General features: G+C 39.8%; 2 protein-coding genes across 4 annotated transcripts in view; one reads left to right on the forward strand and one right to left on the reverse strand.

Annotated features, from left to right (window-relative positions):
- KCNJ13 (potassium inwardly rectifying channel subfamily J member 13) overlaps positions 1-4,142 on the forward strand; it is a 31,369-nt gene extending 27,227 nt beyond the window's left edge. The window contains exon 4 of the mRNA XM_067465900.1: positions 4,043-4,142. Coding sequence (XP_067322001.1) covers positions 4,043-4,098 — 56 coding nt within the window. The 3' untranslated portion in view covers positions 4,099-4,142. The remainder of the gene's footprint in view (positions 1-4,042) is intronic.
- GIGYF2 (GRB10 interacting GYF protein 2) overlaps positions 1-15,737 on the reverse strand; it is a 67,527-nt gene extending 51,790 nt beyond the window's left edge. For all 3 annotated transcript variants that reach the window (XM_067465897.1, XM_060768103.2, XM_067465896.1), the window contains exons 1-2: positions 15,636-15,737; positions 5,197-5,257 (exon numbers count right to left, since the gene is read on the reverse strand). In XM_067465897.1, the coding sequence (XP_067321998.1) occupies positions 5,197-5,237 (41 nt within the window). In that variant the 5' untranslated portion in view covers positions 5,238-5,257; positions 15,636-15,737. The remainder of the gene's footprint in view (positions 1-5,196; positions 5,258-15,635) is intronic.
- Positions 15,738-16,230: the final 493 nt, after the last annotated feature.

The raw sequence follows: 16,230 nt of genomic DNA on the forward strand, positions 1-16,230 counted from the left end.
CCCCCCGGAGTTTGAGAAGGGCGGGGTAGAAATGTTGTAAATAAATTGTAAATAAATAATAAAGAGCTTTCCATAGCACCTCTTAAACGTTACAGAGACTAGCTGAGCATGCAAGCATTCCACAGTGCACAGAAATGCTATCCTTTTCCCTTCCTTTACCAGGCTGTTTATCTTCACAGCCTGTGCTACAGTGGATTGCAGCATTAAAGCAGCGGGTCTCCATCCTGCCTGCTGCTTCCTCGCTCAGGAAGAAAGCAGGGTATATAAGTCTGGACCAACTCAAAATGTATTTTAAAAATTCTTCCACATATTATTTTAGATTCTTGATTCAGTCTGAATATGGCCTGCATCACCACTTCCTTCCTGAACTAATAATATGAATGATTTGGGTTTGGGATGAAGTAGAGTGATCTGTTCTGGCTGAATAGGTACAGTTCAGGCTTTGAAAAAATATATAGATGCAAAGTGGTTTTCGATTCAGGCTGTAATGTTTACTGTTTATTTAAATTCCTACAGTGTCGCCTTGAAGGGATAAGTGATACCTACTTCAAAGAATCCTTGAAATATTGACCTGGAAAACTATGAACTTGTTAAGGCTATGATACTGAAACGTGAATTCATGCCTCCATTCTGAAATGACTTAAACCATAATGTGATACAATACCTTAACTGGACCACCATGATTAACAGATAACTCAACGGTTAAGGCAGGGGTCCACAAACTTTTTAAACAGAGGGCCAGGTCGCAGTCCCTCAAACTGTTGGCGGGCCAGATTAAAATTTGAAAAAAAAAATAATGAATTCCTATGCACACTGTATATATCTTATTTATAGTGCAAAAACATTTAAAAACAATACAATAATTAAAATTAAGAACAATTTTAACAAATATAAACTTATTAGTATTTCAATGGAAACTCTGGGCCTGCTTTTGGCTGATGAGATAGGATTGTTGTTGTTATTGTGTGCTTTCAAGTAGTTTCATACTTAATGTATTCATACTTAGGTTGACCCTGAGCGAGGGCCGGATAAATTACCTTGGAGGGCCGCATCCGGCCCCCGGGCCTTAGTTTGAGGACCCCTGGGTTAAGGTATCTCACAATGAGAGTGCAAGGAGAGGATTACTGCGACACAAAAATATGGGGTTTATTTTATTTATTTATAATGCTTATACCCAGCCCTTCAGCCGAAGGCATCCCAAGGTGGCTTACAATTTAAGACAAGAAACAAGAAAAGAGGAACAGTAGTATGACGAAACTGATCCTGGCAGGTAGAATGGAGTGGAAAGCCTTTCAGCCACTGCTAGACCATAAGATAATGGAATTCAGCTTGTTCTTCTCTTCCTTTAAGACAGTGGTTTTCAACCTGTGGTACCCCAGATGTTTTGGCCTTCAACTCTCAGAAATCTTAACAGCCAGTAAACTGGCTGGGATTTCCGGGAGTTGTAGGCCAAAACACCTGGGGACGAACAAAACCACAACGTTAAGGCCACAGCAGTGGATTTACTACACGTCATCCACACTTTGTGAAGTTTAGAATTGAGATCTAAGGACATTACAGATCCTATCAGTAAACAGGAACTGTCAATAATGATTGTGATTTTTTTCCCCTGTACTTTAAAAAAAAACATAATTAAGATGACATTAATAGATTAATTCAGATTTGGCATGCACCCATGCTACTTGGTTTCACATGAACTACAGACTGGATCCAGACTAAGAACAAGCTTACACAGATCTACTGAATTGAACAGAAGTTTATATTAGTAATTTCCCATTTTCCCTACATACTTCAAAGGGTCTGTGGATCCAACTTTGTAAGAATAAAGACAAATTATACATTTTGAAGGAGATGGGAACCAGCAATTTAATTATAGTAAACGTAAAAATTAAGTGCAAAGATTTTTTTCATATTAGCAGATTTCTATCTCTACTGCTATTCTCCAGAATAATCCAACAATTTGACACTATTTCACATTAGTTTGCTGCCACCGTATGGTCAATGTTTTCATGAAATGTGAATAAACATTACTTATATGTGAGTAACCTTCTATTTTCGCATGGACTAGCAATCTGACAAAATAGGTATGATAGAAAGTATGAGAGGCATCAAAATAAGAATCTAAGAACATCTCGAGTAAGCAATTCAAGAGCCAGAAATGTATTGGAGATTTTAACATTAAACAAATGGCTATTCTCGGTCTGACACCAGATTGCTTTTAGTGCCTAGAACAAACAAAACCTCACAATACATTTCCTTGTTAGACAGAGACATGAGATTTTATTGAGGTATTATTTCTACTAAGAAAATTCAGCACATTTGCCTTGTAATTTTATACTTCTTCTTCAAACAGAACTAGGTCTTACACATAGCTTCCGTTTATTATTGTTTTAATGATGACACAACATGGCCACTGAAGCGAAGGCCAGCATGGGAAAAAGGAACAAGGACTTCCTAATCTGTTTTTCTTCCACCATTTTCCCCACCCAAAATTATTCCTCAAGTTGTTTTTAACTTTGCTGAGAAAAAGAAAGAAATATCTAGATTGCCTTTGCTGAGGAAAAGAAAGAAGAAGTATCTAGATTTCCACGCCAAAGGCAAAAACATTTAATGAGATAGTAAGAATTGGTTAGACATTTAATGCAAACAACCTTTATTATCATGTAAGTGGGATTATGCTGCCACAGTTGGTGAGAAAGTATGTATTCTCAAATCTGATTCCTGATTTTCAAACTATGGTTTGCAGGGAGCCAGCACTACATGTATACCTGGCCAGTATGTCAATTAATAACAGATGGAACAAAATAGCAGGAGGAAACTATCCTGTTGAACTGCAAAATATATTTTTTTATGTGTTGTACAGAATATATGTTTGAAATAAAATAAATATTACATTATAAACATGAAGATTTTCCAGTTAACAACATGAATACTTAATTCTCTGATGAATACAATTTACTCAAGAGCAGTTCTAAAATAAACAATATTTTTATTACAGAGAATGGCAATATTAAATTTGATCAATGAAGCTGATGCTTATCAATTCTACTCTGGACATCTCAAAATATCTCACTGAACAAGAACACATCTCAAATCCATGTATAAGGCACCAGGAAGTTCGTTTTGAATATTGCATGCATTCCTTCGATCACTATTTTTATAACAGAGTGGCATCTTCCACAGTTCTAAGGGTTGCACATATCTCCTTCCACCCCCTTCAGAGCAAGGTGGGCAAAGAGCTGCCTGTGCACTGCTGTGGGGTAATTCTTCCCCAAATAAACCCTTTTTGCTCCAAAAATGATATCTAAGAGTTGTCCAAGGCATTTTCACTATATTTTGAGTCAGCATAGACTCATCATGGGGTCAAAATAAAATAATGTCCTCTAGTAATCCAGGAAGGATACAAAACATGTGCCTGGTCATTAATTACAATGAGACCACCATATTTGTAAGTTCCAGATCCAAAAATATAATCAATCACAGATTGAGAATGCAAAAACAGGGGCTGGGGAGATTCCTGAAATCTAGTGCAGCAAGGCTTAGAAGAATTATAGAATCATTGAGTTAGAAGAGATCTCATGGGCCATCCAGTCCTACCCCCTGCCAAGAAGTAGGAAGTCCCAGGTTTGTAGCAAAGACCATTACAAATCCTGGCCACCTGGCTTGATCTCCTTGGTTCTGATAAGTGGGTAAGAGCAGGCTCCCCAGAAGTAGAGGAGAGAGTCCCTAGTAATACTATACAGTAATATGGGTGCAACTAAGGCGACAGCTAGCCAGGCACATATCCTTCATGCTAGCCCAGCTCTAAGGAGCATGCCGGTCATCTATTTCCATCTTTGGAATGAAAGAACAGAAATACTGCAGCAGAGCCTTGAAAGCACTTTTGCGCATTCATTTCAAAGTTAGAAAAGGAGAACCCACAGGTGAGGGAGCCTGAAAAATGCACATCCGGTGGACAGAGCTTTCTGCTGTCTCCAACCTCTGCCCTATACCATATTATTAATAGAGACTTGATCATCCATGTTTTTTGCTATCTCTACAGGGTCCTGGAACCAAACCTCCACAGATACCAAAGGTCCACTGTACATTTGTGGCTAACTAGCGGTTCTTCAACACTACTTTCCCTCAATGTCACTGTATTAATTATTCCATACTTATTATTGTTATTATCCCTGTTTCAATTTACCGAAAATATTTTTGAAAGATTAAAATGTCATGAAGAATCACAACCTCTCTATATCACAAAGAAAAAGATATCAAAAGAATAATCAGCCATACCTATCCTATGTCCTCATTAAATGTGAGATTTCTTCAAAATGAGTAAAAGGGGTTAATCCTCAACTTAAGAATTCAATTAACAACTTGTCAAGTTATGAACAAGATAGGTTCTGTACGTTTGTTCTTAAGCTGAATTTGTTTTTAAGTCGGAACAGGTACATGATTTTGCTTTGGTTCAGCATTAAGATTACTATATTACGGGAAACCCTAATTTTGGCAAAGTAATTTACTCAAAAAAGTGAACATTAGATTCCAGTAAATACGGAAAATGTTAAATTTGGATAGCATAGGGAAGAGCTAACACCCCTGTGGTATTTGTTTTATTGTCTGTGCCCATGTTCAGATGATTTTACCTCACCGTCTGTCCTTATGAAAACTGGATTTTGAAAAATGGCTTGTTGTGGAAACAAAGTTTAGTGAGAAAGTTTCAGTGGAGACACCTTTTTCCCATGATAACTCTTACAGGAGTGAATTTCCCTTCCTAGAGATAGATTTCTCTTATTTCCTGCTGTCTCACTCCTGTTTGTAACTGTGAGTCCTTTGTAAGTCAGGTAACTCGAGGGCTGCCTGTATATGTGTACTTGGTTCAACAACTCATATATATATATATATATTTATCCACCAGCTGAAGCAATGCATCTGTACAACATACAGTCTTTAACACATAAACTAACTTTTTGAAGGAGACTGACTGACTGGCTTCTGTTTCTTTTATTACTGATGTATTTTTAATATGTTTTAGCAGTATTATGATCTAAGTTCATTACTATTAGTTGCACTGAGTGCTTTCTAGCATAAAATAATTTTAATAAATTAGCCAAGTGTAATAAAATTAATATTTAATACTAAGTGAAATAAATAAATAAGCCAAAATTCTTACTGAAAATTCCTTGAACACATATATCACAGGGAACTCACCATTCAGGCCCAAAGTTAAGCGTCTGAGTTTCTGCTGCCATTTTTTAAAAAAAGTATTAACCTAAAAAGGAAAATAAAAAAGATTATTAATCACTATGCTCTTCTCAACAAATGAAGTTACTGGAAGAACTCCCAATGCATGCATTCTCAAATGCATCAATATCCAAGAATGGACATTCTTGTTGTCAGATGATGAAGAGGAGTATGGTTTGTCAGCATGGAGGGTTTGTCAGCATGGAGGGAAATAGGGAGACAAAGCTACTGGATTCTTTCCCTAGGCTTACACATCAAATTTCCCAAATCCTGAAGGAAAATCTTTCAATGTGCAATGTCCATCAACCCAGAGTTATTATCAGGGTCCAAAAATTCTGACATGACTAATAGCCAGGCATCATACATGTAAACCACTGAACCATTCTCAAGAACAATTTCATGCCTTAGATGTTTATGTATCATGCTGGGCTGTTATGCAATCACTTATAGCTTGTTATTTCCTGCTACAGAATTTCATTAAGAACCCCATTCCACCCAAGAAGAGAGAATTCAATGCTACATTGTTGAAATCCTTGTAAATGGCCTGGATATTATAAATCAACATCTTAAATAATTATGCTTACTTATACATGTGAACTATTTATCATATTATAAAGAACAAACATTCATTTGGCCAACCACAACTAGTAAGAAGTGCCTCCAGGCAAGGTAACTTTTAGAGACCAAAACAGAGTTGTCTTTTTCATTTAATTTATTTTTATGTCACAGATAACTAAAACAACACTATGTGTGCAGACTAGTAATTTGCATACAGAAGCAGAGTGATTATTTTTACTCAATGATTATGACAACTATTTACAAAATGGCAGTTCTGTTGTTTTTCTGAAGGAAGTTATAGTACTGAAACACTACCAACTCTTCTGGCCCTACTTACCTCTCCGAACGCATCTCCTCCTATGAACCAACTAGGACACTAAGATCATCTGGGGAGGCCCTGCTCTCTGTCCCACCTGCATCACAGGCGCGCTTGGCGGGGACGAGAGACAGAGCCTTCTCAGTGGTGGCCCCTTGGCTGTGGAACGCCCTGCCTGCAGAAATCAGATCGGCCCCCTCCCTGCTGGTGTTTCGGAGGAAAGTGAAGACCTGGCTGTTCGAACAAGCATTTGATTAAACAGTGTAATTGAACATAGGAATACGGAATAATGGATGATGAGACTGGATTCTGATTTTACTGTTGAGGCGCTAATGATTGTTATACTGATGTTTAATGATTTATGTTACAATTGTTTTTAATTGCCCTATACTTTTCTCATGATGTTTTGTATTGATGTTGTTCACCGCCTTGAGTCGCCTGAGGGCTGAGAAAAGCGGTATATAAATAAAGTAAATAAATAAATAAACTCTTACACAGCATGATCAGCCAGCTGCCAGAGGTTTGAGAAACATGATGGCTTGATGAAGAACCAATCTCTGCAATTATATCATCTATTTTTAATGTTTAAAAATTATATATGTTTTTAAAAAATATTGAGGGGCATTTTAAGTATATAAAAAAAGGAAAGCCGGGCCCCCCAAAATGGCCTTAGGTTTTGCATATACCCTATCTTTGTTATATCTAACAGACAGCTACTTAAAATGTCTCTGTATGGCAAACTTGGGAGTCAGAAGTTGAGATCTGTTGTTATATATCTTCAAGTTGTTTCTGATTTATGACAACTTGAAGGCAAACCTACCTTCTTGAAAAAGATTTGATCAGCAGTTCAGCCTTTGCATTCCTCTGAGGAGAAAGAATGTGATTTACCCAAGGTCACCCAGTGAACTCATAGTTAAGTGGGGCTATGAACCCTGGTCTACAGAGTCATAGTCCAAAAATCAAATCGCTATATCATATTGGCTCTTGGGAGTTGAGGTACTGCAGTATATTTGATCTTTCCTATTTAGATATTTGATTCCAAAAAGTGGTGCTGGAAGATGATTCTGTGCCCATAGACACATAGATGTGAGGTTCCACCGGACTCCAGTCTACTCCTTTCTACTTTGTGATTTAACATTTTCATGAAACCTCTATAAGATGTGACCTGGAGACTGACTGCTGTCAATGTATTTGTGGCAGCCACAGAACAGCAATAGCAACCCTATCTGCCAGTAGCCTCCCGTTTAGATTACAGTAATACAGTAAATATAGGCCTAATTTTGAACATATTTCAGAAGGACAGCAATGTTATTAAACAAAACTAGATATTTCCAGATTAATCAACAATTTTCATTTGCTTTAGCTATTCCGTTTCCAGGTCAAATTTAATGTGCTGGTGTTATCTGATCCTGAGGGTTGGATAACTGACTTAGCATGGACCATAAGTGACAGCAATCTTGCTGGATGGAGGATTCTGGGAGTTATAGCCCAAAAGTGAGTTTACCAGGGTCTGTCCATGTAGGAATCGCTAATATGGTCAGATTCCCCCATGTCATTGTCATAAGAGTCATCTACACTGTAAAAGTAATGCAGTTTGGCATCACTTTAACTGCCACAGCTCAATACTATGGAATTCTGGGAGTTGTAGTTTGGTGCAGCACTAAAAACCTATCTGCAGCCCAAAGGTTTTAGGCTATTTCAATTCTGGCCCCTATCTACTACCATCAAATCATAAATTCATTTACCAGACCTTCTGCTTAAGTTAATATGAGAGCAGCATTTTGAAAGTCAATACAGTAACATATTTACTGGATGTAATGCTTATATAAGGGCGGTGCACAGGTTAAACCGCTGAGCTGTTGAACTTGCTGACCAAGTTGATGGTTCGAATCCAGGGAGCAGGTTGAGCTCCCGCTATTGGGCCCAGCTTCTGCCAACCTAGCACTTCGAAAAGTTGTAAATGTGAGTAGAGCACTAGGTACCGTATATTCCGGCGTATAAGACGACTGGGCATATAAGCCAACCCCCAACTTTTCCAATTAAAATATAGAGTTTGGGATATACTCGCCTTATAAGACCACCCCTCTTCCAATGCACACCAAATAACATTTTTTAAAAAATCAGATTTGAATTCAATATTGTAATTTTAATTCAAATGCTTATGACATGCAGATTCCTATGAGAGGGACATTGTACCTTACATTGTACATTACAGTTGCTCTTCCTCCCTTGAATTTCATTTACACTCTGGGGCCTTTACATTATGCTGGCAATAAGTTAAAATAAACAGTTGCACTAAATAATTCTCATTTAAAACAATTAAAAAACCAGCCAAGGTAAAGTGTCATAACAGTTCCCTTTTGCCTTCTCTCAGGCTTCTCCTATTTGATGCAGCCTAAAATGGCATTGGCCTTTTCAGCTGCAGCATCACACTATTGGCTTGTGGTCGACGAAGATTCCTTTCATAGAATCCTAAAGTTGGGAGGGACCTCTAAAGGCCATTTAGTCCAACCCCCTTCATTCTGCCTTCTTGCAGGGAAAGCACAATCAAAGCACTCTCAACAAATGGCTATCCAGCCTTAATATTAATAATAGTTGTAAGGGAGCTCTAAAGGCCATCTAGTCCAACCCCCTTCTGTCTTCATGCAACAAAAATACAAAGTATGGTACCTCCTGTGCCTGGAAGTCAGTCAGTCTATCACGCTGCCTCCCTCCTTCCTGGGCCCAACGGAGCGTCTGGCCCACACCGCGCTGCTTCTGGAGGCCATAGATAGAGGTCAGAGGCAATCTCATTCAAAGCCTCGCTGGAAGCAGCAAGGGCAAGCACACTCACCAGTTGCAGAGCTCAGCGCAGGCCTCCGCAGCCAGCGCTGGCCTGCACAGCCCTGGAAGTCAGGCAGTCAGGCTGTTGCGAGCAGAGATTCTTGGCTGTGTCCTCTGCTCGCTGCTTACGCCAGCACAGGCCTCCATAGGCCAGCACAGGCCTGCGGAGGCCTGCACTGGTGTAAGCAATGAGCAGAAGACGCAGTCGAGGCAGCGGAGGAGAATCTCCGCTCGCAGCAGCCTGACTGCCTGACTTCCAGGGCTGCACAGGCCAGCGCTGGCTGCGGAGGCCTGTGCTGACCTCCGCAGCTGGTGAGCGTGCCTGCCCCTGCTGCTTCCGGCGAGGCTTTGAGCAAGATCGCCTCTAGCCTCCAGTAGCAAAGTGGCAGGGGCCAGACGCTCCATTGGCCCCAACTGGGCCCAGGAAGGAGGGAGGCAACCTGAGGAAGGCTCTCTTCGGCCTCCTTCCTCATGCTGCCTCTTTCCTCACTGGGCCCAGTTGGGGCCCAACGGAGCATCTGGCCCATGCCGTGCTGCTCCTGGAGGCTGAAGACAGAGGCCAGAGGCCTTTGATTATATTAATCCTTGTAGCACGTACCAAAAATGATATAAGGTGAACTGAGCAGGGATTTGAACCCTAGCTTCAAGAGTTGTATTCCAACGCTCTAACTAGTACAGTATGTTGGCTCTACTCCCATCAAAGCTTTCAACCTATCAGGAATGTTAACACAGAAGTCTTCCTAATATCAACAAACATTTTAAAAATGAAAACAAAAATTGAGTGTGAATTATTATTACAATTTATGTGATAATTGCCATAACTTTTAATATGCAGTACATTGCATTTTGAATTGTTTGTGAAGAAAATTAATCCACTCCACATGTATTCCATCTTGTCACAATCCATGTTCAGGAATCTTTTTTGTGTTTACATCTGTGGACAAGGAAAGCAACAGACACTCTTCCTCCCGGATGACAGAAAAGATCAGGGCAGGCCTGCTGTACTGTAGATGAAACAGGTAGCACTTTTATTTAAAAGGAGCAATGAAACAAGATGTTAGTATCTGAATGGTGCAACAATATGTTTTAAGTGATGGTTTTTTTCACTGAAGGGGAGAGAGAAAAGTCTGGAGCTCTTCTACAGGTAAGGAACTACCTTTGACTGGAAGTAGAACAGGGTAGAGAACTGTAAGAACTGCTTAGCCATCAGGGCTAGCCAAAATATATGGATGCCTGCAAAAACATGTAATAATCCAACATTATTTACCAGGCAGCCTTCACATTCGAAGGCATCAAAGCAACAAGCAAAAATATTTTATCCCAAAGAATCTATAACTATGTATGTACCACAATCAACTGGTTAGATCTTTAAATTAAACTGAAGTTGTACCATACTATACATTATCCTTTTACCAGCTTGGTACTCTATATATGTTTTGGTCTACAACTTTTACATTATTCCTGATAATTGGGTAGCACTGAAGTGACTGAAATCCAACACATCTGATGGATATCCGGTTAGCAAAGACTATCAAAATGCTTGCTCATTTTTGAGTAAAAAAATTATATACAGTCAGACGTTTCTATGATAGATCTAGTAGTCTATCCACAGGGTTCACTCACTGACTAGTTTGGGAGTGAGGGTGGATGCTATATAAAAAGGCAATATATGGAAGAGCTGTCTCCACTGAAGTGAACAAAATACCAACTGCAGCAGAATCTGTGTATAAGGTACAACAGATCAAACTGTGTTGGTATCATAGTTTCTCCTAAACTGATGACTGACTTCAATTAATTTTCATATTATATATGTGAACATTCCAAAGTTTTCAAACCAACACTAAGCTACAGAGCTAACTTGTATGTTATAGAACCAGTCTATCTATCATATTTTAAGCCTAGAGCTGAAAATGACACTATCATTTATAATGTTTTCAGTGTTTAAAAAGTTTTCTAAATAAGTACTAAGACAGCTGTGTACAACCTGAAGTTAAATATATGGTAAAGAGGACTGGAAATTACATTCAGATATTCTTGGGCCAACAGTAAAAATAAAAATTTGTAGACTGTAGTCTCACCTCCAAAAGAATAGTAACCCCACTTAAATTTATATTCACATTAGAGATATTTGTTCTCACAATCTTTAAATGAGGAGCTCAAGTCGCCACCAATAATGATCTACTGATGATTCAACTAAGTTTAGATTACTTTCTAGTTTACTAAAATCTACTCTGATCCATCCTTTTGGCCAGTGTTTTCCTTACAACTAGACTTGCAAGACATCTGGTGGAATAGATGCTATAACCCTACTTGTATACATATAATTGTATTAATCATCTTCTCATAAATAATGCCAAGACCATCTGCTGCTATTTTCTGTGGTTCATAGAAACCTCCAAAGTGATTGCTATCTTTTTTATATGCTCCAAAAAGTATCTTTTCTTGTCCATAGTTACTTTTACATTCCTTTTTTGGCCTACCAATTCCACAAAAGGTTGGACATTTATTTAATGACAAGCACCCTGAATTTGCAGAACCACTTCACATGGATTTCCAGCATGTTTGTATCTCTGTGAATGTGCATCTCCGTGAAAATACCTTCAAAGTATTCAACACCCCTAATACTGAATTTCTAAATGTTTGGTTCAGCCTTTTCATTTCTCTTGATCATTACAAAAAGTCTTTGCAATCTGTATCATGTAAATCTGGCATCTAAATACATCTTAAAAGAAAACATGGAACATTAAAATTGGGAGGGACCACAAGTGCCATCTAGTTTCACCCTCTACATAAACACAGAAGTGGAGCACTCCTAAAAGATACCCATCTGATCTCTGCTTAAAGACCTCCAAACATGGTAAGTCCACCACAATCCAAAGTAGTCTATTCCGCTGCTGAACACATTTTACAATAAAAAGGTTCTTCTTAAATGTTTAGGTGTAATATCTTTTCATGTAATTTGAATCAATTGGTTTGTGTTCTAGTCTTGGGGGCAGTAGAAAAGAAGCCTTCACCTAGTAGCCTATTTACTAAGGTCAACATTTCTAGACACTTAATAGTGTTCTTCAGCTCTGCTACAATATATACCTGTTATGTTTTCAAATAGTTGGTAAGTAGACATAATCAGAATCTCACTGGAACATTATATCCACTTACCTAAACTACTGTGGGAGAAAAGGGCCATGAGTATAGTGATCTATAAAGGAAGTAAGGAACTAGGTTGCTTGGACATGGCAATCACAGAAAAGGTGTTGGAATAGTGCACCAATAAGATTTTAGCCATAGAGTTTCCATATGGGTTTCTAAATAGCAAAATATAATGCCAAATAAATAACCAAAAGTTTGGAATACTTATTTTACTAAAACAAATCAAGTACTAATCTGCTCACAAGCAGTATCCCATTTCACACTGTTCTTAAAATTAATTAATATGGTGAAATGAACAAATTGCTGAGACAGCCATGAAGGTAAAAGTAGCAATGTATTATTTTAACTCTGTTACATTAAGATTTTAAAGCTACAAGATACTTGAGATCTACTGTTTGTAGTACTGTATCTGTTAGTTTACAAAGAATACACTCAGCTCACCTTGCAGTGCAACATAATGCAAAGAATATCTACAGAACTGCATCTTCAATTTAATTGATGGGATAGTAATTCCAATGATTAGGGTCCAGAGTCCCTAAAGGATTTCCTTATCCCATCCAATCTGCCCCACACACTTCAGTCTTCTGGGGGGATGTCTGCTTCAACCAGCCAGAACCCTACCGGCAACTACCTCTCAGAGGACCTTTTCATCGGCTGTCCCATGACTGTGGAACAACCTGCCAGAAAAACTAAATGAGCTGCTGGAATTTAAAAACCATGTAAAGACCTATCTCTTCCAGCAAGCTCACCCAGTCTTTAAACATGACTTTTAAATGTTCTTTGTCTGATCTCTGTTTTGTGTTAGTATGTATTTTGTAGTGATACGTTTTGGTGTGTAACTTTTATGGAGGTACATTTTAATGTGTGTATTTGTAGTGTTTTTGCTGTGCTTATGTATTTTAATTGTTTTGCAACCCACCTCATGCTATGAAGAGAGGTGGGTAAGAAATAAAATTATTATTATTATTATTATTATTATTATTATTATTATTATTATAGTAACAAATAGTAACAGGTTGAGCATCCCTTATCAGGAATTCCAAAATCTGAAATATTCCAAAATCTAAAATGGGTGGATTAAAATATGTAGTAACACTTTTGCTTTTTGGTGGGTTCAGTGTATCCAAACTTAAAACCACAAAAAATACTGTATGAAATTACCTTTATGCTATGTGTATAAGAAACAAAAATGAATTTTGCGTTTAAACTCGGGTCCCATTATGCAAAGGTATTCTAAAATCTGCAAAAAAAAATCCAAAATAATTCTGATCCCAAGAATTTTAGATAAGGGAAACTCTACTTGTAGATGGTCAAACAGAGTTTATAACCCGTGTTTCCTTTTTTAAAATGCTATTTTTATTGACAGAAAAAAATATACTACAGCTAAGTTGATGTAGGTTTTTTGGGCTGTATGGCCATGTTCCAGAAGCATTCTCTCCTGACGTTTCACCCACATCTGTGGCAGGCATCTTCAGAGGTTGAGTGGTTTGTTGGAAAATAGGCAAGTGAGGTTTATATATCTGTGGAATGTCCAGGATAGGAGAAAGAACTGTCTGCTTGAAGCAAATGTGAATGTTGCAATTGGCCACCTTGAATAGCATTTAATGTCCTTCCAACTTAAAAACCTTGCCGTTTTGTAACCCACCTCGAGCCATAAAGAGAGGCAGGTAAGAAATAAAATAATGCTGCAATTGGCCACCATGATTAGCATTTAAGGCCTTTCAGCTTCAAAGTCTGGCTTGTTGCTGCATGAGGGAATCCTTTGTTCATTCACATCTGCCTCAAGCACACGTGTTCTTTCTCCCACACTGGACAATCCACAGATATATAAACTTCACTTGCCTAGTTTCCCACAGGCCCCTCAACCACTGAGGCTGCCTGCCATTGATATGGGTGAAACGTCAGAAAAGAATGCTTCAGGAACGTGGCCATAAAGTCTGGAAAACTCACTGCAACCCAGTGATTCTGGCCATGAAAGCCTTCGACAACACATAATACAACTATTCGAAAAGGAACAAGATATAAACTTCAAAAGTACTAAGTACTTTTCAAAAGTACTTTCTAACTAATACTATTACAGCACAACAAAAATCTACCAGAAGTGATAACACAAAAACATAGAAAATAAAATAAGAGGCAAGTTAAAACATGGCTCACTACCTCTGAGGACGCTTGCCAAAGTGCAGGCGAAACGTCAGGAGAGAATGCCTCTAGACCATGGCCATTCTGCCCGAAAAAAACCACAACAACCCACTAAAACATGGCTGTTTGAGCAAGCATTTACAAATGCAGAGTAGCTAATATAGGAAATCGAAGGATTTGACAATGGAACTGGACAATGCTTGATAATAATGAGATGCTAATTATGTTGTTTTTATTGCTTTTGTGGTGTTTTATATTGTTTAATGTTTTAATCTGTAATATGTTTTTATATGTACTGATTTGTTGGAAACCGCCTTGAATCGCTGATTGGCTGACAAAGGTGGTATACTAATACAGTAAATAAATAAATAATAAATGACTTAAATATACAAATACACACTCAAAGCATGTATGCTCAAACAAGGCTAAAAAACATAAACACTAATCTATAGAGCTGTCACTCTGTCTGATCAGGTTTAGGACTAGTTGTAAACTGTACTTCTTTCAGGAGAAGTACCTGTCATTTCCAGTGGCCTGCATGCTGCTGATGTTGGCAACTATCAGGAGCCACTCCCTCCTTCCAGCCTAGTTCTTCCCCACGGCCTTCCCAAAATATCCATGGCCCTCCATTCCATAAACCCTCTGCATAACCATAGAGTCCAAGTGCCATTCCTATGCACAGTCAATCTCATTGGCCACAGGCAGCAGCTGGTGGCGCCTCCTTCCTTTTTTGTGTCTTGGCAAGTCATTGCCACGGAAGGAGGGCGCTTAACTATATAAATGTCAACCCGGCCTCAGTATGAGGAAGTGATCGCCTAGAAGAGTGGTTCTCAACCTGTGGGTCCCCAGATGTTTTGGCCCTCAACTCTCAGAAATCCTAACAGCTGGTAAACTGGCTAGGATTTCTGGGAGTTGTGAAATACCAGCCAGTTTACCAGCTGTTAGGATTTCTGAGAGTTGAAGGCCAAAACATCTGGGGACCCACAGGTTGAGAACCACTGGCCTGGAAACAAGAAGGAGTCGGTGGCCCCATGGAAAGAAAAAGAATCACAATCCCGCATGGAGGAGGAAAAAGGCGCCGCGTGGAGAAGGAAAAGCCCGCAGCTGTGAGGTGTCAAGACGAGAAGGTGGCAACGCAAACTGAACTTTGCTTCCTCACTCTCCCCACGCATTACACACATGCCAGCAACCAACGAATCCCCTCCCTCTCCCTTCCACATGACACTTCACCCTTCTCCCACAGCTTCCCGGGCGACGGCGTCTACGCGAGGCCGGTGCTCGGCCTGAGGCCTAGCCGCGTTGGCCGCCAAAGAGACGCGACAGCGGGCCGAGCGCGGGCCTGGGAGGGAAACGCGGGCACTAGGGACAGGGCCGCGCCGGAAAGGGACACGCGAGGGCCGCTGTCCGCCAGTCGCTTTACCTGAGGTCGCCAACGGAGAGTCTCTCGGATCCCAAGCCTATCCTCAGCCCCCGACAACACAAGATGGCTGCCGCGGCGTCACGCAAGGTCATGTGATCCGGCGGCCGTGTGGCTCCGCCCCCTTTTCGCTCCCGCTTGAGGGCTGAGGGGAGTCAGAACATTGGGGGCAACGGTTCTAACGGCTGAGATTCTTGGGGCCGGGCAATATGGCGCCGCTGTGGAAGGGAAAGGATGACACGCTCTCTTTGGGCTGAGCTGCCCCATGCTGCTGCCCAGAGGAAAACCTGCCTCATTCCTGTCAGTTCATGGAAACCAGGCCTGGGCAAAGTTAGGCCCTCTAGGTGTTTTGGACTTCAACTCCCACCATTCCTAACAGCCTCAGGCCCCTTCCTTAAGCTTAAGAGGCTGAGGGTTAAGGTCTTTTCAATTTAAGAACAGGCAAGCATCTCGAGCTCTTCTGAGAGAAGGAGCATCGGTTAAATCAAGAAATAGTTTTCTAAGGTCTACAGAGACACTCGCTGGAACACCTCAGCAAGCGAGAGTCCAAAAGTGGCAGGCCTCCAGAACCTCAATCAATGGCTGATACCTAATGAGA

The sequence above is a fragment of the Anolis sagrei genome, chromosome 3 (genome assembly GCF_037176765.1).
Source record: "Anolis sagrei isolate rAnoSag1 chromosome 3, rAnoSag1.mat, whole genome shotgun sequence".
Taxonomy (NCBI): domain Eukaryota; kingdom Metazoa; phylum Chordata; class Lepidosauria; order Squamata; family Dactyloidae; genus Anolis; species Anolis sagrei.